The sequence below is a fragment of the Bidens hawaiensis genome, unplaced genomic scaffold (assembly GCF_021521415.1).
Source record: "Bidens hawaiensis isolate Kalapana, Puna unplaced genomic scaffold, B.hawaiensis_p1.1 tig00006968_1, whole genome shotgun sequence".
Classification (NCBI taxonomy): domain Eukaryota; kingdom Viridiplantae; phylum Streptophyta; class Magnoliopsida; order Asterales; family Asteraceae; genus Bidens; species Bidens hawaiensis.
Window position 1 is genome coordinate 367136 of NW_027491478.1, and position 27357 is coordinate 394492.

The window sequence follows — 27357 nt, forward strand, 5'->3', positions numbered from 1 at the left end:
GGCATAGGTCTATTGTGCCCTTAACTGTTTAAACTCGTATAGCACTGATGTTTCTATGTTAATTTACAGGTTTAAATTCTCACCTAATCATCTAACCATAATGTTGAGAAGGTCCTTGTAAAAAGGATAATTTAGTTTCGAGTCTTCAACTTGAACACCCTTTCTTATGTTTGTATATATCTAACCTTGGATATCATCTGTTACAGTAGTTCAATAAATATTAAATAAATATGTAAACCATTTTGTAAAATACTAAAAAAATATATATACATATTAAGTTAAAATAAATTTGTTCACCAAAAAAAGTTTCTAGAAAAAGGGCACAACCAATTAATGTAGTATACTAATCATATATCAAACCTCCAAGCATTACAAGTTAGAAGCAGAACCAAGCACAAAGAACCCATATCAAAATCAAACATATATCATGTTACGAATTATTCATCAAAAGGTTATAAACGAATTTTGTATAACACATCGTGATTACTGAATACTACTAATCGATGGCGATGATAAGGAAACCAACAGATACATACATGAGAAAAACAGGATAGAGGGCAAGAGCTTTTCTTCTAGGGTTAACCGCCATGCTGATAAATGGATACGCAGCCCACGAGCTCCAAGCCAACGTCACACACACCACCACAAGCTTTAACACCACATTGTCCTTCAACATGCAGATCAGGGCTCCCACATCGAGCGGGAATAGACAGTATCCCAGTAGACTCAAACTTTGGAAGAAGATTATATGACCACCCTGCAAACAACATTTCATATTATCTTTTGATGCATATATCTAACTGATTCTGGTTATTCTATCTCATAATCAGTATTTAGCACATATCTAAAATAACCCATAATCACTTCTAAATACATACATATTCAAGTGCTATTAACAGGTTGGGGTTGAACCCGCAAACACTCCGGTCTGTGTCGGTTTGACCTGATAGGTTCACCCGTATATATTTTAAAACTAGTGTAAAACCCGCGCGATGATGCGGTGGCAAGAATTTGCGATTTGATACTTGTTTATGTTAGTTTATCAATCCTCTCATGATATAGTGTATAGTATTTATCCATACAAGTTCAAGTTATTCTACACAAAGGAGATAACATTGAGAAAGATGCAAAGGATTTGTGCTCATAAAAAAAACCCTTAAAAAATAATAAATATTAGAGAAAGAAAGAAAAAGAATAAAGAATATAATAAAAAAACTCATCACTCAAAATTTAAATAAAAGCGAAAAAAGTAAACAAAACAAACCAAAAAATGTTCCTCCCGTCTTCCTCATTCTCAAAAAAAATGTTGAAAAAAATATCATTGTGTTTTTTATTTATTTTCGGCATTAATTGTGTCTCTTTTATTGATTTTTTAATATTGTTTTATTTTAATCAACATTGTGTTATATTTTTCTCGGCATTATGTTATATTAGGTTTTTTTATAGTTTTTTATTTATATTTTGAGTTATTATTTTTTTAATACTTTTCTTGAAATTTTTTAGGGGTTTCTTTCGAGGTTACAAATACTTCTCACATTATTCGTTTTTGTCTCCCTTTATAGATTAACAGTTTTCCTATACTTATAATAGTTTTCTTAATTGTTTAATGTTTTACAAAAGTTTATTACGTTAATTTTTGAATTGGTTCGATATTAAGTTTTCCTATAATAGTATATTAAGTTTATTACGTTAATCTTATAATAGTATATTAAGTTTATTACAAAAGTTTTCCTATACTTATACATGTATGTTGGGTTGTCAATGAGCCGAGCCAAGCTCAAATACATGTCGAGCTAGCTCAGCTCGAGCTCGAAACAACCAACATGACTAAAACAGCAAAAAGGAAAAGCAGAAAGCAATATAAAATATTTATTATATTATTTTCATATAATTTTAATTATGTTTTAATATCAATCAGTAATAACGGATTTAGTATAGTATTTTGTATAAAATTGTTCCATAGTTTTAATTATCTCTTTGTTATCGGTGAAACCATAACATTTTTTTATCAATGTCATTGAAAGTTTGAAAATTTGTTTTTGTCACTACATTGAATTACGGTATTCCATATATTATTAACATAAGAATGATTTTGTAAACTTTAACAAAACAATATACAGTATTAATTTAGTAATTACTTTCACCCATAATAAAAGCGAAAAAGACAGCGTAGGTCCCAATAAGCCTTATTATTATACGTTAATAATAATAATAGTCTATAAATTCAGTGGTTTTCTTAATCATTTAATGTTTTACAAAAGTTTTATTGATAGTGTCTTTTTTTAATGCCAAGTTTTTGCCTAGCCAAAATTCAGCCACATGTTCGAGCGATTTTTTTTTTGAGCATTGGGCGAACCGCGGAGTTTTTGGACACCCATAAATGTATATTTCACCAAAAAGAATTACAACTCATATCCAAAATAATATTAATTGGAGTTTATTTATTTCTTTTTATTTTGTAATTTGAGTTGTATAATTGAGAAAACTGGTTTTGTAAATTGTAATTTGATAAAGTCAAACGGAGGGCATCTTTATGAGTTTAAACATTTTACAGGTTCATAATGCATATTTAAGTTGTACTTTAATGCTTCATTAACTTATAAACTATAATTTACACACTGGTGTTGAAATTTTTTTTATATCTAAACGTCTAAAAAAACATGCACACCGTAATATAGGTTTTGGTTCTTTTATAAACATAATATATTTAAAGATATTGAGGGAAAAAATAAATATATAATTTGTCAAATTATTGGCTAAAGATGATGGGTAAAATATGCAACAATTCCTAAATATTATAAAAGTCATATAAAGTTTAAGGGTAGTAATTGTAACTATAGTTAGAGAATGTAAATTTATAGGTTTATAGTTGCATATCTAATCATCATCATCATCATCGTACTCAGTATATCCCACCAATAGCAATGCTATGGTAGGGTCTGAGGAGGATAAGATGTAGACAGCCTTACCTCTATCCCATAGGGATAGAGAGGCTGCTTCCGGTGAGACCCCCGGCTCGATAGTAGTTTTGCATCAAGCCTTGGACATAAGGCACATAGCACTCAATCATCGGGACACCGGCTGATCGGTGCATGTGCCCTTGTCTTTCGGCTATCAACGCCACCCTTGTCTTTCGGTTATAGTTGCATATCTAACTTGTACATTAATGCTTGATTAACTTGTACATTATAAACTACATATTGGTTTGGGAGATTTTTTATATCCAAACGTCGACAAAAATTAGCACGTCATAATGGTATGTTCAGTTTTTTTTAATACATAATATATTTAAAGATATAGACGGAAACGAAAACATAAATAAATTTGTCAAGTTTTTGGATAAAGATGAGGGTTAGATGTGTAACTATTCTTAGATATTACAAATGATATCTAAAGTTTAAGGGTAATTATTGTAACTATAAAAGGGTAATTATTGTAACTATTGAATTAAATGAAAAGCTACGGTTAGTGAATTAGTGAATGTTGAGTAAAGACATAAATACCCTTAAATTTTGAAAAATATAAGCATTTAGAATTGTACATATTGCATAATTAATTGGACCTCTTAAAATTTAAGAGGTCCTTCACTCACTCTTTATATATAGTAGAGATTTACAATTTTGTCATATCTCATAAGTTAATCTAATTGGTTATCTTATATCAGAACTCAAAAGATAAAAAAAAAAAATTTGAGTGTTCAGACCTTATAGATTAAGAGCAAGTATTTTATATGCATCTGTACTTTAAAAAACAATAGTTTTAGAGTATTAGTATGCAAAATAAAATGATATAGATTTCTAGGATAGTAAACAGGTCGGGTGAGCCATGGCAAATTTCAGGATCGTTTCAGGTTCCCCACAAACACACATAAAGAGAGAGGAAGCGGAGTAGATTACCAGGAGGAGAACATTCAATGTGAGAATGACAGCACCTGTTGCAAGTAGTGCGAATGCAACAGCAAAGACTTCAGACTGCAAGATAACAGTGACAGAAATTAGCAACAAGTTGAAAAGGCCAACAACATGCATGTTCAATAGAAAAACAGTGTACTAATACGTTCTGATTTCACAAAGCTTTTAAAGGTATTGACATACCTGCTCCTAGATTTTGTAATACCATTTCAACGATTAAGAACAACAACATACCAATTTTGTCAATTCTTGAAAGTAAGGTTTAATTATAAGCTGATCAAGCGGACTTATAAACTAAAATCAATTATAATCTGTAAACGTTCAAGTAAATGGACTTATGTTACACTGTTTTAACATCGATTAGCAACATAAATAATTTCATGTTCCCAAGTCTGGTTGTTTTGCGACAGTCTCGGATTTAAAATTTAGCATCAAAAAACCATGATCAAAGTGCACGATTCTAATTATCAAGAACAACAGACAAATGCTCCAAGATCAAAATGCATGGGCTGGGGTGTAAAGTCGTATACAATTAACATAAGCACAACGTGTGTTATCTAGCAACATATGACTACACATGTGAGTGTTTTAACTATTTTTGAAGTAAACTTGTGGTTTCGTACCATAATTTTCAGGTTTCTCAAATGTGTATATAACAAACACATATCCTAGTGTCATAGAAGTTTTGTTTATGGCAGTAACTGTGGTTATACTAGCAAGGTGGATGAATACATATTATTATATCCAAGCAACTTATAGGATGCACAATGAGATAAATTTTAACATAGGGCCTATCAATGGCAGGACTAACAAGAATATCATGAAACAATAAATAATCATTTTATATAGTAATCAGAGACGCGAGTTGCAAACAGATAATCATACAAATCACTATAAAAATGTCACTAGTAAAATATATATGAATAATCAAACAATCATCATTCATACATATCTCAATTCTCAAAATCTATGTAAAATAAGATCAAATAGATGCCTAAGTAACCTAGTGACTGCTACAATGTATCCACAGTTACCATATTGTTTTAGTTAAATGTTTGAATAACTTATATTTCATAATTCGGCTACTTGAAAAGTCTTAATTGAACAAATACTTATTATATTAGAGTCGTTAAAAGAATACTTTAGTCAACAACTTTGACCTTTTTGCATATTCACATGTAATAAAGTGTAGTCATATAACGACCATATAAAACTACATTCATATGACATTCGTTTGATTGTGTAATATAAATCAACAAGCACATTCTGATGCAATGTTTAGCACCAAGTCACAAATCATCACTTCAGTCATCAACTACAATTACGATCGATAACAGGATTAACAAGAATATTATGAAATTTTAGACAAGCATATATCAAGATCACTCTGAAAATGTCACTAGAAAAAAAATATATATGTATAATCAAACAAACATCATTTACACAATGTCAAGATCTATGCAAAATAAGATCAAAGAAAGACCAAATAACCTAGTAACTGCTAGAATGCATATGCAGTTACCAAATTGTTTAGTAAACAATTCACAAGGTATAACAAGCTCTAGCACAATTAGGGGTGCAAACGAGCCTAGCCACTCGCTAGCTACTCAAGATTGCATCGATAAAAAAGCTCATAACGAGCCGAGTTTTTTTCAGGTCGGAGACAAGCCCGAGCCTCAACAAAGATCGATTAGTTGTCGAGCTCGAACTCAAGCTAGTTTAGGCTAGTCGAGAACGAGCCTTGGTGTATTTTTAGGTTGTACCTCTTTTGAACGTCGTTTAAGGTGCTACACAAGCTTGATTCGAGCTTAAGCTCGTTTAAGATTATTCTCCAAATATACAAAAATAATTAAAAACGTATATACATTATGTAATAAATTTATAAACGATCTGAGCCTGAGCTTAAGAAAACGACTCACATCGGCTTGTTTACACCCCTAACTCCACAATGGAATTTACAAATCATCTCTTAAATCATTAACTAACTACAATTACAATCCAATTAGAATCAATCATAAACATCTACAATTCTAGATCTGCATTTACCCTAACAAATCATAACCAAAATAACAACCTACAATCACCGAAAACCTCAAGTTGTCAATCTATATCTATCTATCTATATTCTTAATATACGCCAACTTTTTGATTAAAGAACACTCCCACGATCACTATCACAAAATTTAACTCATATATGATATACCCATTCAGCCAGAGTATAATTGTGATAATAAACACCTACTTTTTGATGAGGTGTCTCGCCCTACACATTTTCGGTTCCACGGGTCATTTATATATCCCAATTATACCCACAGGTTTTTTCGGTTATGCACAAAACACAAAACCGAACCAAAACTGCTATTTCTGTTTATTTAAAAAAGCATGACCAAACCGTTGGTTTCTAATTCAGGTTGGTTTTTTCGGTTTCATGCACACCCTTATTATTACTATCAAACAAACATCAATCACAAATATACCAAGATCAACGTCAAGAAAACACCTCTGTAAAATAAGATCACGACTGCAATGCACAAATCATATAACAAACCCTAAGCACAATGGCACAATGCAATTCACAAATCATCACTCTAACCATCAATTACAATCCAATTAGAATCAATCATAAACATCTACAATTCCACTAATCCAGATCCACATTTTCCCTAACAAACCGTAACCGAAACAACACCTGAAACCCGAAAACTGATACAATTGAGACAGGTAATACCCGCCCCATTAGGGTTTGGAACGGGAATTTTGTCAAAACCCGATAAAAACCCAAAACCAGATGAGTATCCCCGAAACCCGACGGATAATTACTCGATAAATACCCGACGACTTTAACAATCAGGTATGGTTTTGTGAATACCTAAACCCGTCCCAAACCCGACCCATTGCCATGTCCTTATCATCAACTAACTACAATTACGATCCGATTATAAACACCTACAATTCCAGGTCTACATTTTCCTAACAAACCAAAACCAAAAAATAACCGAAAACCCACCTTCTTACCCGTAGCTGATAGAAAACCTGATCGGCATCACCGAACCCTGACAGGTAATAACTCAATAAATACCCGACAGATTTGGGACGGACTTTAATAATCAGGTATGCGTTTGAGAATACCTAAACCCGTCCCATTGCCATCCCTACACTAATGTACATCAACTAACTGCAATTATGATCCAATTGACTGATTATAAACACCTACAAAACATAACCAAAACAACTTACAATACCCAAAAACCCGAAAATAACTGAAAACTCACCTTCTTATTAATCTAAGATGGGTTTTTGACAGAATTTAATAATCAGGTATGCGTTTGGGAATACTTAAACCCGATCTCATTCCCATCCCTAACCGACTAAAATACCAGATCTACATTTTCCCTAAAAACCGAAACCCGAAAACTGACCTTCTTAACGGAAGCCGACCACGAAAGAACCAGCCCAAGAAACACAATAAAGAAAAACGGACCCCACAGATCCCAATCTCTCAACGCCTTACCCGGATCCTCCCGAAACGGGTTCGGAAACACCACCAGCTTCAAATTACTCACGATCCTTGACAGATCTCGTTTCACCGTATCCCACACCGGCTCCGTCAACGTATTCGGAGGCGACCCGAACCCGGTCAAGGTATTTGACTGGTTTGGTGGTTGTGGTGGTTGACTGGTGGAGTTACGGTTGGAGGGTGGCGGTGGTCCGACGGCGGAGGGTACGGAGGTGGGTTTTGTCGGTGGTGGTGGGAGGTTGGATGGGATGAAGGGTGAGGAGGAGATGGGGATGGTGGCCGGAATGGATGGGACGGTGGCCGGAGAAGAGTGGATCAGGGTTTCGATCTCGTCGATGTCGGATTGGGAGGATTGGTTTAAGGGGACGGTGTCACGTTCGTTGTTGTTGTTGTACGACATTTTGTGGTGGTGGTTTGGGGGATATTCCGGTGGATTGGAGGAATATTCCGGTGGGGATTTGGCAGTGGATCTGGTGTGGGATTCCGATTACTCTGTTGCGTGTTTTTTATTCATAGATCTGGTGTATCAATTAATGGAAGTTTGTATTTTTTTTCTTTATTATTATTTTTTAGGATGGCTAGAGTTTACGGTATGAATGGGTTTAAGTTGACATCAATTGTACCGTCATAAGAGTTAAAATATTATAGCTTAATTTCATTTTATTTTTTATTAACTTATTATTTAGTTTTTTTTTTTACAAAGAACAATGTGTTTTATTAAATAAACTAACAAGAAGCTAGACACGCCAAACAGCCACAGAAAAACAATCACCAACAGTAGAGGAAGCAGCCAACAAACGAAACAAAAGTACAACAAAAACAAATTAAGATACACCTTAAAAGTTACAACCACTCAACAATCACCTTTACATCCTAAACCCCACCAATCGTCCCAAGACAATTCGGCTATTTAAGGTCTATTCTGCTGCTAGCATCAACGTTTAAGTTATATTTATTTTGGGATAATTATAGTTGTGCAAATGGGTTAAATCCGTGAGATCTAACCCAAAACTGTTTAATAGTATTTTTAAGACCCGAAAACTGATCTTATTATAAATAACTGGGTATGATCCGAGTTGGTCTTTCGGGTCTCGTGGATCTTACGCGGGCTATGCTCAGCCCTAAATTATGTTGTCAGTGATAAACTTAAAGTTTAAACTAAACTATCATTTTCGTCTTTGTGTTTGATTACTTCTGTCATTTTCGTCCAACCTGTTTTCTATAAGTTGTCATTTTTGTCTAGTTACCTAGTGTCATTCAATTTCATCCGTAAGGTGGGACGGGGTGGAGCGTGGTGGAGTGCCATCACACGTGATGGCCTCAAGCACACCGCCGTCGGTGCCCTCATCTAGCGTGATGGGGGGTTTGTGCATGATGGCCATCACGCAGTGAGGGGAATTCCGAGAAAATTGGAACGTTGGAGGGGAGGGTTTTGACCGTTGGAGGGGGGGGATTTAAATAAAAAAAATCAACCAATATAAATAAAACATAAACAACCATTTAAATCCAACTCAAAACCAAATCCAACTCAAAACACTCTCAATCTTTCCCTTCATTCACAACAAAAAAATATGGAATTTCTGAACAACTTGGTTCCCTTAGACACTGATAGCTCTTTGTCTTCGGACGATGACATTCTCGAATGGTTCCCGTTGTTATATAACGAACTTGAAGGCCCGAGCCGTCCAAAGAAAAAAATGGTGGATCGTGATCGTATACATGTCCACGAAGTGCTAATGAACGACTATTTTGTGGAGGAGCGGAAATACAATGACGAGACGTTTAGGGAACGCTTTCGTTTGCCGAAATCTTTATTTTTAAAGATTGTAGCCGACGTCGAAGCAAACGAAGAATGGTTTCAAGAATCTTACGACGCGAGGGGCAAATGAAGTTTTACGGCGCTTCAAAAATGCACATCCGCTATTCGTCAATTAGCAACAGGTAACCCACCCGACCAATTCGATGAATACTTACAAATGTCTGAGAGAACTTCACGTGAATGTCTACATCTATTTTGTAACGCGATTATTAAATTGTATGGCAAAGAGTTTCTACAAAAACCAGCAAGACACGACATTACACATCTTTACGCCGCGCATGACGCTAGATGGCATTTTCCAGGGATGCTCGGTAGCATCGATTGTACACATATCGAATGGAGGAATTGTCCATGGGAGTTTCGAGGGGCTTATGTTAGGGGTGATATCAAACGACCGACTAGCTCACTTGAAGCGGTTGCGTCAAATGATTTATGGTTTTGGCATTCTTATTTGGTGTTCCCCGCTCAAACAACGACATCACTGTTCTGTACACATCACCGTTGTTTCAAAGCGTAACAAATGGTACCGCACCTTTCTGTCCGTATTTTGTCAACGGGAGATATTACAGACGTGGCTACTATCTTATCGATGGTATCTACCCGCAAAGGTCTTTTTTTGTGAAAGCCTTTTCATTTCCTGTCGAGGAAAATGAAAAAACGTTCAAGAAGTTGCAAGAATCAGCAAGAAAAGATGTCGAGAGAGCTTTCGGTGTTTTAAAGGGTAGATTGTGCATGCTTAGTCGACCGGTTTGTGTAATGAAAAAACCCACGATCTCTAGCTACGTGTATGCGTGCATCATATTACACAATATGTTAATAAAAGAAGATGGACATACAATTTCTCTAGATTGGGTACCGGATCCTCCTACTCAAGTTCCCGTTCCCGATGATGTGCAATTAGACTTGCGGGATGAAAATATTCACCATCGGTTGAGATGGGATCTAGTTGAACTTATAGGTTCTTTAGGTTTGGAATTTTCGGATTCCGACGAGGAGTAGACGTTTATTGTAACTTTTATTTTTATTTCTAATTTTTAAGTTGTATTATGTTCTAGTAAAATATTGTTTTTATTTTTTATGTTATAGTAAAATATTGTTTTTATTTTTTATATTCTAGTAAAATATTGTTTTTATTTTTTAAGTTACAAAAAAACAAAAAAAATCCTATCACACCAAAGGGGTGTTCTTCGGGGTTATTTATTCGGGTTTCGGTTGTTCGGCTCGGGTTGTTCGGGTTTGAACTCAAAACAAACTGACCCAAGAACCGACCCAAATAAGTTTGGTTTGTTCTGGTTTCGGGTTAAATGGGTCGGGTATACTCGGGTCGGGTTTCGGGTTTAACAAATTAAAAAATTTATCCACCTTTAACAATATCATAAATAATAAAAAAAACATATTACAAGCCGTTATAAAACCATAACATACAACCATATTCAACAATAACATATTATTTCGTAAAATATGAAATTTATCATACAAGCATGCATTAGACGGAATGAAGTGTTGTAGCCTGTGGATCAATACTTGTATAGATTGAAGAAACAAGCTCAATATATATTGGCTTAAATACTATACTATTTAGGTTTTTGAATTAAAGATATATTCTCAACATGCTTTATGGTAATTAATACATTGGGATCCAATGTGATAGATCACATATTAATTGGAGTCTTGAAAACAACCGAACAAGAATACATAACGTCACTTTGTTATTTCACCGTAAACTACCCTATAAAAATTAGGGATACATGCATCGATGTTAGACTTCGGGTTATTCGGGTAAACCTGAATTTTGGTATTTCAACCCAAATACCGGCCTGAATATTTTATCTCGGATTCGGGTTAGGACTTTAATCTGTTCGGGTGGATTCGGGTCTCAGATCGCTTCGGTTCGGGTTTGTTATCCGGGTACGGTTAAAAAACACACCCCTATCACACCACACCACACCACACCACCACCCCTAACAAACTCCATCACATTTGATGGATTTGGACTTGATGACATGACACACCACCATTGGATGTGGTGGGTAATGAAAGTGAAACCACTCCCCCTAAGTAAGGGGTACTTTTTTTCTTTTTACTCATTTTCTCTCTCAGAGCATCCACAACAACAAATATTCACAAACTTCCACATAAGTGCCACATCAGTTTTCAAACTTTTCTTAAAAACTTTCAACAACAAATATTCACAAACTTCCACATCAGATTTCAAACTTTTCTTAAAAACCTTCACTTTTTTTCACAACAACAAACATTCACAAACCACCACATCATCACATACCTCTACAATTAATTTATATTTAATTAAATTAGTTTTATAACAAATTCAGTTTTTGTGTTTCATATATATTTAAATGATACATTAAACAATTAAAAAATATAACTTTAAAAAACATTTTAAGAATATAAATTTAAAAATAAAGCATCTAAGAAATAATATACATTATTAAACATAATAATGAAACATATATTAAACATAAAAATAAATCATTTAATGTATGCAGTGTGTGTTAATTTATAAAGTTATATTTAATATTTTTATGAAAGTTAAAATATGCATTCAGCTATTTATTAATTATTATTGTTTGTAATTTAATTTTCCAGTTTGTGTTGCACAGAAGCATTTAAAATTTCCACATTGTCTTGAGTGGGGTCCACTTTTAAGTCCTTTGCAGGGTTGTAAATACAAACTTGCATCAAAACCTCAATCTCCACATTAGGGTCATCCAAACCGCTCGTCGCTCGGCGCTCGCTCGAAAATTGCTCGGAAGTTGCTCGCTCGTATTTTCGCTCGATTTGAAACGAGCCGCTCTGCTCGGTTCGGTTTGCAAACGAGCCAAGCAACGAGCAAAGGTTCGCTCGATTCGGTTCAGTTCGAATATTTTTAATTTATTATATATATAATTATATATGTTGCATATAATTAATTTATAATTTATATTTTATTTAGATTCAAATGAATTATATGAACATTACATATGTAGTCCTTTGTTTTTAAAAAGATTTTGTTTTAGTCCCTTAAATGAGTAACATGTGTTTTAACCTGCATATATGGTCTAGGTTTTCCCACCCACCCACCCTCCTTTACAGCTACCACTCTCCAATCTCCATAAGCCCTTAAACTTCTTCTGCTTAATTGGAGACAAATTGTTTCAATTCAACGTTGAACAAGTACCAGAACGAGGAAGATACGACACTTATGAACGCTTATTGGGCTACCGGAACTTCGGTTCCACATATCCCTCAAATCGACACTTGTGAACGTTGGGGCTTCTTGTTTGAAATTCATTTCAGGTTCGAGTAATCCTCTCTAACCGTCATGGGTTAATATCAGTTGTCATTGCAGCAACGATGGCGTTATTCTGGTCATGACAGGTCTTCAGATTGGGTATGGGATCAGTGGAGGACGGGAGAACATTTTTATGAAATCCTGAACGAGCAAAACTAAGCAGAACCGAGCCGCTCGGTTGTAAACCAAGCGAGTTCGAGCAAGACTTTTCTGCTCGTTTTCATATATTCGAACCGAACCGAGCCACTCGGTTTCAATACGAGCCTCTGAGAGGCTCGCTCGGTTCGTAAACAGCCCTACTCCATTTTACCTTGCACAGTCCACAAGATGCCACATGTATTCAGACTTTGGGACTTAGAGCCTGTTGCAGGTGCTCTCATAGTATAAAGAGGTTGATGTGGCTAAGATAATCAATGCAACCCAATAAGCCTAACAAAGTGCTAGTAGAAATAATAGAGTGAAGTATTGAGGAAACTTTAGTGTCAACCGATAGAAGAGCAAGCATGTAATAAAAAGTAACACCAAGTACCAACCTCCATAAAAGTACATATACACTCTTAAAAAAAAAGTTTATATGATAATCCCGAACAAAACAAAATATAAGAAAAGATAAAGTCCCAACACAAATCTTAACACTACGATTTAAGAGCCATAGACTAAAATGTTTTCTAAATGTTTTAAACTCATATCCTCTTGGTATTAACTTAAATATTTTCAAACTAATACCATTCTGACATTCACTGATATATAATAATTTTTTATTCATATTAATCTTAAATAATATTTATGTACGTTATTAGTTAAACTATTATCTATGTTTGATAATTTAGTTACTGAATGTCTCTTCATCTACATGGCAACGACGTTGCATAGAAGTGAAAAATCATCCACCATAATTTGTCTAACAAATATATTTCTAAACTAATACCAAGAGACATGGTTATTGATTTATTATGAGCAACAATAACTGATTTGTAATATATTATAATCAAATAATCAAGTATTAAAAAAACAACTAGAGGGACTTGCCCCACTGGCCAGGAAGAGGATAAAAGACTTGGGTGTCATAGGTTCGATTCTTGATTCCGACCCGGTTTTACCGACTGTCGAGGCTGTGGTGCCATTTTGGCCGGCTAAGGAGACGGGTTTCTCCGGTTGGGGGTGTGGCTTCGTCACCATACGGAGTTCAAGTTGTGGGCCCGATTCAGACAACACATCTTGACCGGTTGTGGGTTGTCGTAAGTCGCCGTTCAAAAAAAAAAGTATTACAAAACGATTTCATTCCGTTAGCCAAATTAGCTGTATGTTAGTTGCCGCGTTGTTTCCAAAACTTAGGCCCCAAGGTGTTGAGGTTTTCAACTTTTAGTAATTTACGTATCATGGAATTTTCTTCTGTTTTTTTTAAAAAAATCTTTTAGTTTTTGATTTATTTGACAGAAATACATCGTGTTTTTAGCAAAACATAAACCTTAAATTGTTATTATTTTTACATTTTCCTTTACAAAAAACACATTGTCTTGTGTCTTTCTAGTAGCTAGCTTAGTTAATAGTAACTATTATAAACAAGTTTTCAACATGCATTAACCCGCGTCTCTTGTTGTACACGTTACCTGCTACTCTTCCTTTCCTCCCACGCTTTCTTCATATCCATTATATATATATTATCAACCTACAACCTTAAACTCTTACTCTAACTCATCTCAAAACAATGGCACAAGACAACAACAAATGGCACTTACTAAGAACCTTAAAAACCGCTGTAAACAAGGTCACTTTCTTCGTAAACTCCAATGTAAACCGGTTGCAACCTGTCTCCGCCTTCAGTGTTGGCAGTAATAGGCGTCCGAGCTTTAATGAACGATTAGGGTTGACCGCAATTGTGTCATCCTCAGATGATGATGAAGATAATGATAATATGGAGTTTTGTGACTCGGGTTCTTCTTCTCGATCGTTAAAGAAGACTAGAAGCTTTCACGTTCAAAGAACTACGAGTTTTCCTGAAGAAGATGATGTTGATAAGAGAGCGGAGATGTTTATCGAGAATTTTTATCGACAGTTATGATATGAAAGACAGGTTTCGTTACAACTTAGGTATAAGAGATACACTAGTTTTGGATCATCAGATTCTAATTCGTGTTCGCCGTGAAAAATAAAATATGAAAACAGCTTAAATGAAGAGATGTTATAATCTTATACTAGAAATGAATGTTTCAAAAGATATTAGAAATTGTAATTGTTTGTTCCATGAACTTCAAGTCTTCTTGCTTCTAGTATAGTCATAGGTCATGCACTAAGGAAACCTTGATTTTCTGTACCTAAAATCATATAATTAAGTAATTCTTACATATTTATATACCACATTAATGCATATGTTTAGAGCTTTCGATGGCCCCTCAATGAAAATGGTAACTGTCTGTGAAGAACAGGGGCATTCTATATTAGGTCATAAGAAGTCATTTTGACGTTAATAATGGTGTGTCATGATGACAGACGTACTAATGGGTCAATTATAATTTATGGCCCTTGTTATGTGTTGGATTGTTATACAAGGTTACACAAAATCATATTTGTAATAGCAAATCATTTTCACAAAATCATATTAGGTAATAGCAAATCATTGTTGTGTTGATGACATGTGTGATATGCATGATAAGTATGCAAATGGGTTTTTTTTTGTGTACGTTGTTTAAGGTTACACAAAGTTACATTATTCCATAACAAGCCATGATGATGTCTATGACGGCCTATGTATGATGATTAGTTCAAACCCATATAAATATCTTTTTGTACTATATACATTATGTTTTGAAATCTTCTAAATAAGTGAAAAAAAAACCTTTTTACTACATTACATTACAGATGCATTGTGATATGACAATGATCTGTGGTGTTGAAAATTGACTAGAATTGTATAATTGATTAATTATAGTCATTTTTCAGGCAATGAATGTATTACATTTTTTCAACTACATGATGAAAAATATAATATTATTTCCTATGTAGTGAGTAAAAAGATTCGAGTTTGGTGTTGAGATGAACTATTGAACTATGACTTTTTGGGTTGTAGGAAATGACCACAACATGTTGCAGTTTAATCATATGAACTCGATTAAACTATACTAATATGAGTAATATGGTTTTGTTGTTTCAGTATGAAGGGTTCTTGAGCTTTCTTGATTATCATAAACCTCCTAATGTTCTTCAGCTTTCTTGATTATCATAAGTCATAAACCTCCTAATTAACCAGATAAAATTTCCATATAACGGATTTATGTATATTTACTGTTTATGAATCCAGTTTTTGAATAAAAGATGTCAGCTTTGACTTTTACACAAGTTTACTGTCATGGGCAGTTATGGCATTTTCAAAATGTTAAGATTACATGTTGATTTTAAGTGTATACAAGATTGTGTGTACATGGATATACATTTGACAGTTTGACACTATCTGACTTTTGAAAGTCAACCTTACACATGAAAGTTTGAATGCACCATACTAATTTTCGGTTTGATTGTTTTGGCTCGTGACCAAAAGTAAGAGGCCTACATTGGTGTTCAAGAAACAATAATGGTAAAAATTGGTATTCAAGATTTTTTACAAAAATTGTAAACGATTTCCAATTAATCAATAATCATCGAGTTACAGATTTGAGTTAATAAAATATTATTAATTTACGCCAATATTATACAACTAGGCAATGACCATATAATTACACACCATTTATTCGTACAATTTACATAACACAATATTTAATAGCATATATAAGGGTATTTATATATGTACATGTACAACAAGCTAGTACTAAACTAGTTGCGAACCACAACAGTGCATTCGGCAGGAAACCCTCGTGGGAATCTCTTATTATTGGTGCAATAGTTGTAGATCATATGGTTCTTCTGAACCCATCTTATTTTTTCCTTACGAGTCATATTCAAGTGTGATATGACACTAGGTTTAACTTTAAAGTTGCGGTACGAAGCCATGAAAGGGGCATGGGTCCAGTAGGTCTTGACGAGCCCGCCTCTCGTTGCCCACTCGTCTGCACTCCACAAGCTTGAATACAGCCTCATCGGTTGGTTTTTCAGAAAAGGAAAACCAATTGCTTCTCGGTTTTTAAATTCTCTTATTGGTGTATCGTCTACAAGAAAACTAGTGAAAAATAATGTAAGGAAATTAGAAGAGGTAACAAAAGCCACTAATCCAAGTTTATCAAAAGTGAAACTGTTACTTTTTAGAAAACCACAGACACTAACAACTTAATTAACGCTATATATCTAGATAAGAGAGAGAAAAAAAAGCGAGTTCAAAATTTGAATGCGCTTACACTATTGTTCGGGGAGTCCAATGGATGGAGTAAGTGTGGAAACTTGAAGTAGGGTCGAACCACATTCGAAATTGTTGCTCTCTTTCACCTTTGCCTTGGGTGTAAACATTGGTGTGAAGCGTGTATGGTTCGCCAGTGAAGAAACACCAGTCGAACCCCGGGCAGATTACTGGTAACCTGGGGGTTAGATAGATGTTTCCCACGAGGGGTTAGACCCTTGGAAGATGGTTCTTCTGATAACCTGCAAAACAGACACCGTGAGCTCGTCACTGATAAGGGGGGGTTCCTCCTTGTGACCACCCTCCGGCGTGAGAATCAGACTAGATTGCTCTTTAAATATAAAAGTATATTAAGAGATTGCTAGAGCAGATATCAGGTATATATGATAAGATAAGATGTTCATACCATTGGGGTATTTATAGCCGAATGTAGGTTTCCAAGGGGTTTAGCCGGCCCAACACGCTACCAACTGTAACCTATGCACGTGCCCTGCCTGTGAGTGGTGGATAGGTAGCGGCTGACACAGAGCAGGCGTGTCGTGCACTCTTCCTCTTCTGCCAACTACAGGCTAGGCACGTGGTATGGCAGGAGTTGGTGGGTAGGCGGCGGCTATTGGTCACAGTGCTGTGGCGTGCTGTCTGCCATGCTGCTGTCAGTGAGCTGTCGCATTCTTGGTCAGATCTTTTGTCTGTACCTCGTCAGGTATCACACAAAAGATCCTCCATCATACGGACTGGCTCATTTAGGCGGGAGTTTTCCCCCTCCCGCCTTTGCTCATTCCTTCAGGTGACACTGGGGAGAGTTAAGTGCCTTGTGCGTGTAGCCATGCTGCGCGGGTGGCCTTCCCTAACGGCTTGTATCCGAGGCTGCGGGGACAGGCGGAGTCCTTCACCATTGGGAGGCATTTCCTGCGGGACCAGCTTGCGTACTGCGCGTAAGGACGTTACGTCTCTGAGCATGGTTGGTCCTGCGGATCCAGTTGGTCTCTGCGCAGACGTCCCTGTTTAGGGTGAGTCTTGCGGGTCCAACTGGGCTCTGCTGGGACCTACCTCTTCAAGTCCCCCAGTCCAATGTTCTTCTCATGAGTGTTTAATAAAATGAGGTGAACTTTTGGACTTGAGCAAAGGGTTTTGAAAAGGGTTTTGTAAGGTTTTCCATGGGGATTCTTTCCGCGGAAGTCCTTGTCACTTGCAGAAATGCCCGAGTTTCCTGCTTGGTCTTTGGGTATGATGCGGGTAGGTCTGTAACCTCCTCGCAAGTCAGGAGCATTGAGTCCCAGTTGTATGTATTTTCCATGAGGTTTTGGTAGTTTTGAACATAGTGATCAATTATGTTAAGACCACCAATTCCATCTTGGAGCTTCAAACAACGTAGTTCTCGACGTTCCCGCTATGTGGGGATGTTATTTCCGTTTCCGCAAGCATTGCCCAGAAGATCCTTCTTGGTTTCAATTCCCAGCGGAGCGCTAGGTATGTGAAGGGTTTTGCCTTAACACTGTACCTGTGCTCGTCTTACGGTTACTTTACTTCCAAGGTATTCCTGGCGTCAATTCCCTGCGGGTGTTAGGTATGTGAAGGGTTTTGCCTTTACACTGTACCCGCACCCGTCTTATAGTTACTTGGTTGCCGAGGTACTTGGCTTCAATTCCCTGCGGGTGCTAGGTATGTGAAGGGTTTTGCCTTAACACTGTACCCGCATCCGTCTTACGGTTACTTGTTCACCAAGGTTTTCTTGGCTTCAATTCCCTGCGGGTGTTAGGTATGTGAAGGGTTTTGCCTTTACACTGTACCCGCATCCGTCTTACGGTTACTTGCTTGCCAAGGAGTAAGGGGTATTTTCCCGCTTACTTTTTAATATTTTCGAATTTTGAATTTTGAAATTCGAAGAGTTGGTGAAAAGATAAGTCCGAACCTCTGAAACGTCGTGCGACGGTTTCTTCTGACTGTGTCAGGACGTGCAGGGAGTTATGGTGACGTGACAGAACATGGTCATTCCAGTTGCTTTTTCAGGCGCGTGGGCACGGGATTTCGGGCGCGTAGCCGCGAAATCTCTGGCATACGTCCTTGTGACAGATGTTGCCAGCTTGCTTTTGCCACGCGTCATAGTTTCATTGCACCTCTGATTTCTCTCTCTTCCGTATTAAATTCATCGCATTAATTGCGATTACTATATAAAGGGGGAGAGGGTTATTTGCAATTCACACTTTTCACTTTCATCTCTTCTTCTCAAGTAATTTCCGGCGAATTTTTCTGTTCAGTAAAGCATTACCCTGAAATCTCTTTTCATCTTTCTTCCACCATGTCTTCTCATGTTGCTGATGACCAGAAGACTGCTGGCGAATGCCAGTGCTCTCTTCCTGTCGATCTGTACCAGTATATCGTCAGGAAGTTCATGCTCGAGTCTCTCGAGCCTGAGTTTCCTGAACCCCACCATACTGTGTACGATGCCCCTAGTGGCAAGATCGGGGTTTATGCTGCATTCTTTGTCTACGGAAACCTTAGGTTTCCGTTGACAAAGTTTGTGTACCGTGTCCTGGAGAGGCACGGTGTGCACCTGACAGAGGTGCACCCCATGGCCATTGCCAAGGTCCGGCACTTTGAGTGGGTGTGCCGGATACTGGGCCTTGAGCCCCTCGTTGACCGTCTGATGACCTTCTACACTTGGAGGTGCATCCAGGGGTGGTACACTCTTACAACCCGGATCAAGGGTTTAAAGATTTGTACCACCGAGCGGAGTCTTCGCTCATGGAGAAGAGAGTTCTTCTTCATATCCGCTCGCGCCATCCCCATCGCCATGAAGTTCAAGAATGGCCAGGCGCTTCCGAACCTTCCCGCCCTCAACTACGAGGAGGCGGAATGGTTCTCGAAGATATCCCGGGTCCGGTCCCCGGTTTTCCGTTTTCCGGAGTCGGCGATGGTGATGCTGGGGATGAGCCGGGTGTGGAAGGCGGCGAATGCGGATAAGGTTCCGATCGTCCTTGAATATGGTTCAAACTCTGTCCCTTATGGTACGTCTTGTTTCATTTTGCTGACTTCGATTTTTTCTAACTTTCTTGTTGATTTCAGAGGGGAACGATCTTCAGTCGCTCCTGAACCCGCGGGAGGAAGATGGTCCCGCGCGGATGGGTACTCGTGCTCTGGACGAGAACGAGTTGCCCATCTTAGAGCAGACCGCGGGTCGGTTCGTGGAGGTTTACCCGCCAGGCCAAGAGATCCTGAGCCACCGACGGCCAGGTAAGCCTATCTTCTACCCTGAACCTCTCAATGCTGTGCCTGCTGCTGGAGTTGACATTTCTTCTTCTGAGGAACCCGCAGAAGGTCCTCCACTGGTGCGGAAGAAAAAGGCTGCCGTCGGGAAAGGCAAGGAGAAGGTGGCCTCTACGGCCAACCCGGTAGTCCTATCTGACTCGGAGTCAGATAGTGCAGAGGTGGCGGGGAAGCCTGGTGGTGAGGAGACCACCGCTCCGGAGGCTGTAGCTGTTACCTCCGGGGAGGCAGCGACGACGACGGTTACCGGTGTCAAGAGGCCGGCTCCATCGGGTTCGCCCCCGCTCGTCCGTATGTTCAAGCTCAAGAAACCCCGTAAGTACCCCCATAATTCTTGTCTAGATTTGTTGTTTCAAATAAATTTTTCTAACACTTTTGCTTGTGCAGGTGTGGATGTTGACGCATTCCCGGGTGTAGTTGGAGCAAGTATTCCCCCGCCAATGAGGGAAGGCTCGGTCAGCCTTCCCGAGGCGTCGACCCAGGCGTCTGCGCCTGCTTCCGTTGGTTCCAGCCTTCCTGAGGCTGTTCCAGCTGAGAAGGTGTCTCCGCCGGCCGTGAGTGCAATTTTTACAGCATCTTTCACGGAGCCGGCGGTTACTGTTGCTGAGGAGGCGACGCCAACAATGGCTACCACAGCGGCTGCCACTATACCTGCGCCACCGGCACCGACGGCCGGACCATCAGGTACGCGCCGGGCTTCCCGCCGATCTATGCCACCTTCCCATCTGCCTGACCTGTTGGATGGATTTCCTTTAGGTTCAGGTGATGGGTTTGGCGGCTATCGGCCTGTTATTGACCCTACAGGTACGTAGGGTTCTTTTTCCTTTGTATATTTTTGTCATCTTTTCCTAACTGCCTTTGTTTCTTTTGCAGTGTCGGATTCCAATGAAGTGTATGTTCCAAGATGGAACATACGCCGAGGAACAACCCTTCGCACCCCTGTGGAGTGCGTGGATTGGGCTCGCCACGCTGCTCCTCATGGTGCGTTGGGGGAAGCCATGGCTAGCTACCAGGAGGGTAGGCTAACCAATGAGCTTCGGGTTCTCCAAGCCCGGATGCAGCCCCGCGTCGAGCTGCTTTGTCGTGAAAACGACAAGTTAAAAGCAGCTCGCGCCAAAGAAATATCTGAGACGCGGGCTCTGCGGGAGGAGAACCGGCAGTTGGCCGCTGCCGCCGCCGAGAAGGAGAGAGCATTCAAGGCCCTCGAGGTTGAAGTCCAGGCGCGACTCGAGGCCCGCTCCAAGGCTGCCCAAGCTGTGAATGAACAGCTTCGGCTGGCTAAGGAGACTGCGCGAAACTCAACTGAGAGGGCTGCCAAGGCTGAAGCTGTTGCTGAGCCGCTTCGCGAAGAGAATGAGCAGCTTAAATGCAAATTAAAGGCTCTTCAGCATGCTCATGACGCCTTGGCAATGGAAGATGCCAAGAAGCTGCAGGAGATCCTTGACCAGAGGGGGGTGCTTGACCGCACTGAAAGGAAACTCAAAAGCGTCGAAGAGGCTGCCGCCAAGGAAGTTCAACTTGCCAACCTTGATAAAAGCGGAGCCGAACGTGCTTACAAAGAAAGTCAAGCTACCCTCCAATGGCTGCTTCGAGAAGCGTTGCCTCAGGTATCTTTATCTTTTTCTTTACGCTTTCCGCTCGTAATTAGAAAATGTTCTAACTTGTATTCTTTTGTAGGTTGTGCGTCGGGTCCTTTCAGAGACCTCTTATGACGATGCGATGAGCGCAGCCCTCAACGCTTCTCATGAGGATGGGGAGAAGACTGGCTTCCTGCTTGGTCTTGGGTTTGCTGAGAGAGGCTTTCCGCCCTCCAACTTCCCTTTATTCAATGTTAATACTGAAGCTGCTTATGACCAAGCTGTGAACCAGTACGCTGCCTTCCCGCATCCAGTGGTGGAGAAGGTGAATGAAGCTGCTGCTGCTGATGATGGGCTAAACATCCTTAAGGCTTTCCTTGGGCAGCCGCTCTCTGACGGTGCTGGTCCAAGCGGAGGTGGCCCTGAAGCCTGATCCTGAAGATCCCTTCCCACTGCTAGGATAGACTTAGCTTTGTATAGATTTCTTTTAGGCGGGTAGTTACCCGGCCACTGTTGCAATATATCATTGAAATATACGATTGTTATTCCTTTCATTGGATTCTTTGCTTTATAAACTTATGACTTGCATACTTAGTTTAAAATAGCAATTTTCCAAGTGTTTAGAATAAGAACCTTCGAACGTGGTTGATAGTGGGTTAAAGTTTCGCTTCCTCCTTCGTGATTGTGCGGGTAGAACCGTCACTTGCACTTGGTAGGATGGCTAAACTTTAACTTTTATCTAACCTGCGTGTAGGTTTTTCTTACTTTTTTAAGAATTTTGTTTTGAACCGTTCGACGCGCGGTTGTCGATAGGTTAGTGTTCTTCCTTTCATGATTCGTGCGGATAGACCGGCACTTTCATTTAATGGAATAATTGAACTCTTCTCCTTCAACTGACCTGCGTGAAGGTTTGCCACGTTATTGGGTTCGTGCGGGTAAGACCGCCTTCCCACGCAACGACTTCACGTAATGTGAATGCCGTCACCAGTGTTGGATTGGTTTAACCGTTCGATGCGCGGTTGTTGATAGGTTAGTGTTCATATTCCTTTCATGATTCGTGCGGATAGACCGGCACTTTCATTTAATGGAATAATTGAACTCCTTCAACTGACCTGCGTGAAGGTTTGCCTGCTGAGGATAAGTTAACCTTTGAACGTGGCTGATAATAGGTGTGAAGTTTTGCTTCCTCTTTCGTGATTGTGCGGGTAGACCCGTCACTTGCACTTAGTAGGATGGCATAACTTTACCCATATCTGACCTGCGTATAGGTTTACCTTTTCCTCTTAAGAATTTTGAACTGTCCCACGCACGGTTGTTGATAGGTTGGTGCAGTTCCCTTGAATGATTCATGCGGATAGACCGGCACTTTCATTTAATGGAATAATTGAACTCCTTCAACTGACCTGCGTGAAGGTTTATCATGCTTTTTGGGTTCGTGCGGGTAGGACCGCCTTCCCATGCAATGACGTTTTTTGTAATTATGCGGTGAAAACCGGCATATTAGTGTGTACAAAAGTATAAATGTAAATCATCAGCTTCGACGTTTGAAAGAGAATCATTTCCATTAGAAGTGGCTCTTGGCCTTTTCTGTACAAATTGGAATTGATTACATGCAAACTGTGTAATTGAACTCCCTTCCATGTTGGGACAGGAGTGCCATCGAGCCGACACGCACCTGTTTCGGGATCTCGTTCTTTACGCAGCATGTAGTCTCCATATTGAAGCTGATTTTTTATTCATGTTTACCCCAGCCATGGTTCCACACGCACCTGCCTGCCTGCTTAGCTTTTATTTCGCCACGAGGTGTGCGAGCGTCCCATCTCTGACGAATGTTTCGACCATGTCTTTTACGTCTATGCATTCTTCAGTGTTGTGGCCTTTTGTTCTGTGATAGTCACAGTACTTGCTCCGATCAGCATCGTGACGATGTCGGATTACTGGAGGCTTTGGCCATGGGAGCTCTTCAGTAGCAAATATGTCAGTGACGCTTTTGGTAAGTGGCGTCCATCTGGAGTTCCGGTGCAGCTTTACATTATCCCTTTCACCCAATCGGTGCTGTATGCCGGATGAGGTGTTAAAGTTTACCCTTGACTGCCAAATGCCTTGCTTCCGTTTTTTGTTCAATCGGGCGGTGAGGACGTTGTCCTCTCTCGTCCTCTGGGTGTAAAGGTTTGTGCTCTGCGGAAGGTCTCTACCCAGTTGCTTTTCCGTTTCCGCATAGCGTTTAGCTGCTGTCATGATGCCATCCCATGTGGATGGCATTCCATCTTTACCCGTTAGGGTGCGGATTAGCTCTGGGTCCTGCGCGCCCTGGATGAAGGCTGCGCGAACAAGATCCTCGCTGATATTGCCCAAACTTAACTTCTTTGAGTTGAAGCGAGTGATGAAGTTTGGCAGAGATTCATCTTCTTCCCGTATACATTTGAGGATTGTCCATTGCTCCTCGGTATACTTTCGCTGCTGGCTGAAGTGTTGGCTAAACTTCTGCTGGAAGTCTGCCCAGTCGTAAATGTGGTTAACCGGTAAACGATCAAACCAAACCCTAGCAGCCCCCACCAGCGTCATTTGAAACATGTAACACCACGTGGGTTCCGTCCAGTTGCTGACGGTTGCTCCTGCTATGAACCTGTTCAAATGGTCGTCTGGGTCGGACATACCATCATAAGTGCCTATGTTGGGCATTTGTTTGGCACTTTTTGGGGCAATTGCTTCCGCAATGTCCCTTGCAAATTTGGACGTTCCCGCATTTGCAACGTTCGGTCTGTACGTTTTGGAGAAGTCTCGTGAACTTCCACCTGTGCTTTTTGGTTTGAAGGCTTGTCCAAAATGCCTTTTCGGTTGGGATTCCATTTCCTTACGCTTCCCTTTTGCCTTATGGCGAGGGTTCGTGTCGGAGTCGGATTCCTCCGAGTCATTGTCCAAGTATTCTTCGAATTCGTCGGCCTGTTGGACGGAACGCAAGCGTTCGTCCAACTCAGCTTGGAATTCCTTTTGTCGTGCCTCCGCCCATGCCTTAACTTCATCGAGAGTTTGGCGGGGGAGTCTTGTTCGTTTTTTAAACTGGGTATCGGTGAATCCCAGTGGGCGATTATTTACTGCACTTGCCCCAGCTTGGGTAACTGGGGTAGTGTTCGTAAAATTTACTTCACTTGCCCCGGCTTGGGTAACCGGGGTAGTGTTTGTAAAAACTGTGTTGCCGGTATTCCCTCCAGTAGCTGGGGTTGTGGTTACCGGAGTTTCTTTAACCATCTTTCTAGAAGTTTGAAAAAACTGGAGAAAAATGAAGTTCTAGCTTTATGCACGGATGGCGCCAATGAAGAAACACCAGTCGAACCCCGGGCAGATTACTGGTAACCTGGGGGTTAGATAGATGTTTCCCACGAGGGGTTAGACCCTTGGAAGATGGTTCTTCTGATAACCTGCAAAACAGACACCGTGAGCTCGTCACTGATAAGGGGGGGTTCCTCCTTGTGACCACCCTCCGGCGTGAGAATCAGACTAGATTGCTCTTTAAATATAAAAGTATATTAAGAGATTGCTAGAGCAGATATCAGGTATATATGATAAGATAAGATGTTCATACCATTGGGGTATTTATAGCCGAAGGTAGGTTTCCAAGGGGTTTAGCCGGCCCAACACGCTACCAACTGTAACCTATGCACGTGCCCTGCCTGTGAGTGGTGGATAGGTAGCGGCTGACACAGAGCAGGCGTGTCGTGCACTCTTCCTCTTCTGCCAACTACAGGCTAGGCACGTGGTATGGCAGGAGTTGGTGGGTAGGCGGCGGCTATTGGTCACAGTGCTGTGGCGTGCTGTCTGCCATGCTGCTGTCAGTGAGCTGTCGCATTCTTGGTCAGATCTTTTGTCTGTACCTCGTCAGGTATCACACAAAAGATCCTCCATCATACGGACTGGCTCATTTAGGCGGGAGTTTTCCCCCTCCCGCCTTTGCTCATTCCTTCAGGTGACACTGGGGAGAGTTAAGTGCCTTGTGCGTGTAGCCATGCTGCGCGGGTGGCCTTCCCTAACGGCTTGTATCCGAGGCTGCGGGGACAGGTGGAGTCCTTCACCATTGGGAGGCATTTCCTGCGGGACCAGCTTGCGTACTGCGCGTAAGGACGTTACGTCTCTGAGCATGGTTGGTCCTGCGGATCCAGTTGGTCTCTGCGCAGACGTCCCTGTTTAGGGTGAGTCTTGCGGGTCCAACTGGGCTCTGCTGGGACCTACCTCTTCAGCCAGTCAAATTGCCCAAGAACTCAAATCTATTTCATCATGGTTTGTACCTTGTGATGACAACTGTTTTTCACATTAAACACCAAATTAGTTAATATAACTTCATACACATATTATCTAAACCAACAATTTATCTACAAAAAGAAAAACGGAAAACACATATAAAACCAACTCTAATTGAAAATTTAATAAACATCCAAATTTAAATTACACAAAAGTAAATTTAATGTTGGTGTTATAATCCGATTGGTGAAAAGAGAGGTAAATCCAAGTTTCAACTAAAGTTGCTATTAAATATTATACTGATTAATTGTTCTACTTGTCAATAAAAAAAAATGAAAAAATAAAAAAATAAAAAATTCAGCTGAGCTGTGTTGACGGGTGCAAACGAGCTAGCGGCTCGCAAGTTACTAGAGAGCGGCTCATTAAAAAGTTCGATCGATCCGAGTTTAATCAAGCTCGAGCCCGAGCCTAAAAGTAAGCTCATACAATAAACGAGCCCAAGCCCCGAGCTTCACTTACTGAGTGAGAGGACCTCTTGGGCCATTAATAAGTTGCCCATATTAACAAGCCTCGTGTATTTTTAAGTTTTTCTACCCATACCAAGAATAACATTTTTATAAGCTATATATAAAAATAGCCTGCCATTTACGAAAATTATAGACTTGAATTGAACTCTGGCATATTATGCAATTAAAAAGTACTAACTTTTTTTTACCTTTTATATAAAAACTATAGACACTCTTCGTACTTCTACTTCTAAACTACTTCATGAAATAACAAAAACGTAACTTCAAACATCAAAGTTAAACATACATAATAAGCTGTCACAGTTCCAGCCGAGTTTCCTGGCACGAGCTTAAGTTCCATGTCAATTCTCCCAAACAAATATTCCTTCTTCGACTTAAAACCCGAGCCGGAAACTCGGTCCAGAGAGAGCGTAAGCATGTCTCCAGTGCCCGCGATCTTACCACGGCCACCACCCCAAGTTATGTCAAAGTCATTGTAAAAGTTTGTAGCACCGGTTGTGTAAGCAACCAGCAACAAGTAAATAGAGAATATAATAAGAGAACTTGTGGATTGTGTGTACAAAGAAGACGACATCTTGTAACTTGATTGTTGGCTTCATATGTGTGGTGTGTTAGTTTGTATATATATAGTTATTATATACACCGTTTGAGGACTAGATCATGTTGAAGCTTATCATTAAAATATTTTGATTATTCTAAAATTACTGGTTTATCTTTGTGTTTTAAACTAGGTATTATTACCTATTACCTGCATGTTATAGCGAATGTGCACTTTAACGTGTCATGCTAAGTTGTGTCTTGCGGCATGTTAAAACATGAAATAACAAAATTTAGACCAAAACATTAAAAATAACATAAAAATAATGACAACGTTGAAAAAGTAAAAA

General features: G+C 39.6%; 1 protein-coding gene and 1 pseudogene across 2 annotated transcripts; both read right to left on the reverse strand.

Annotated features, from left to right (window-relative positions):
- Positions 1-410: 410 nt before the first annotated feature.
- On the reverse strand, positions 411-7828 carry LOC143634047 (protein YIP4b-like). Its single transcript, XM_077102228.1, has 3 exons — positions 7331-7828; positions 3897-3971; positions 411-757 (listed from the first exon to the last, which is right to left on the reverse strand). Exons 1-3 carry the CDS (start codon positions 7826-7828, stop codon positions 497-499), a joined length of 834 nt encoding a protein of 277 aa, XP_076958343.1. The 3' UTR covers positions 411-496.
- Positions 7829-16223: 8395 nt separating this feature from the next.
- On the reverse strand, positions 16224-27069 carry LOC143634035 (xyloglucan endotransglucosylase/hydrolase protein 24-like; annotated as a pseudogene). Its single transcript, XR_013153777.1, has 4 exons — positions 26757-27069; positions 25948-26003; positions 16865-17001; positions 16224-16689 (listed from the first exon to the last, which is right to left on the reverse strand). The product of XR_013153777.1 is annotated as a xyloglucan endotransglucosylase/hydrolase protein 24-like (transcript).
- Positions 27070-27357: the final 288 nt, after the last annotated feature.

Bases quoted from the DNA above. Each gene is read 5' to 3' on its own strand.
- LOC143634047 (XM_077102228.1), bottom strand. From the start codon at position 7,828: ATGTCGTACAACAACAACAACGAACGTGACACCGTCCCCTTAAACCAA. The intron at 3,972-7,330 runs GTCAGTTTTCGG...GTTATCTTGCAG, and splicing joins GGTCGGCTTCCGTTAAGAAG to TCTGAAGTCTTTGCTGTTGC. The intron at 758-3,896 runs GTAATCTACTCC...TGTTGTTTGCAG, and splicing joins CATTGAATGTTCTCCTCCTG to GGTGGTCATATAATCTTCTT.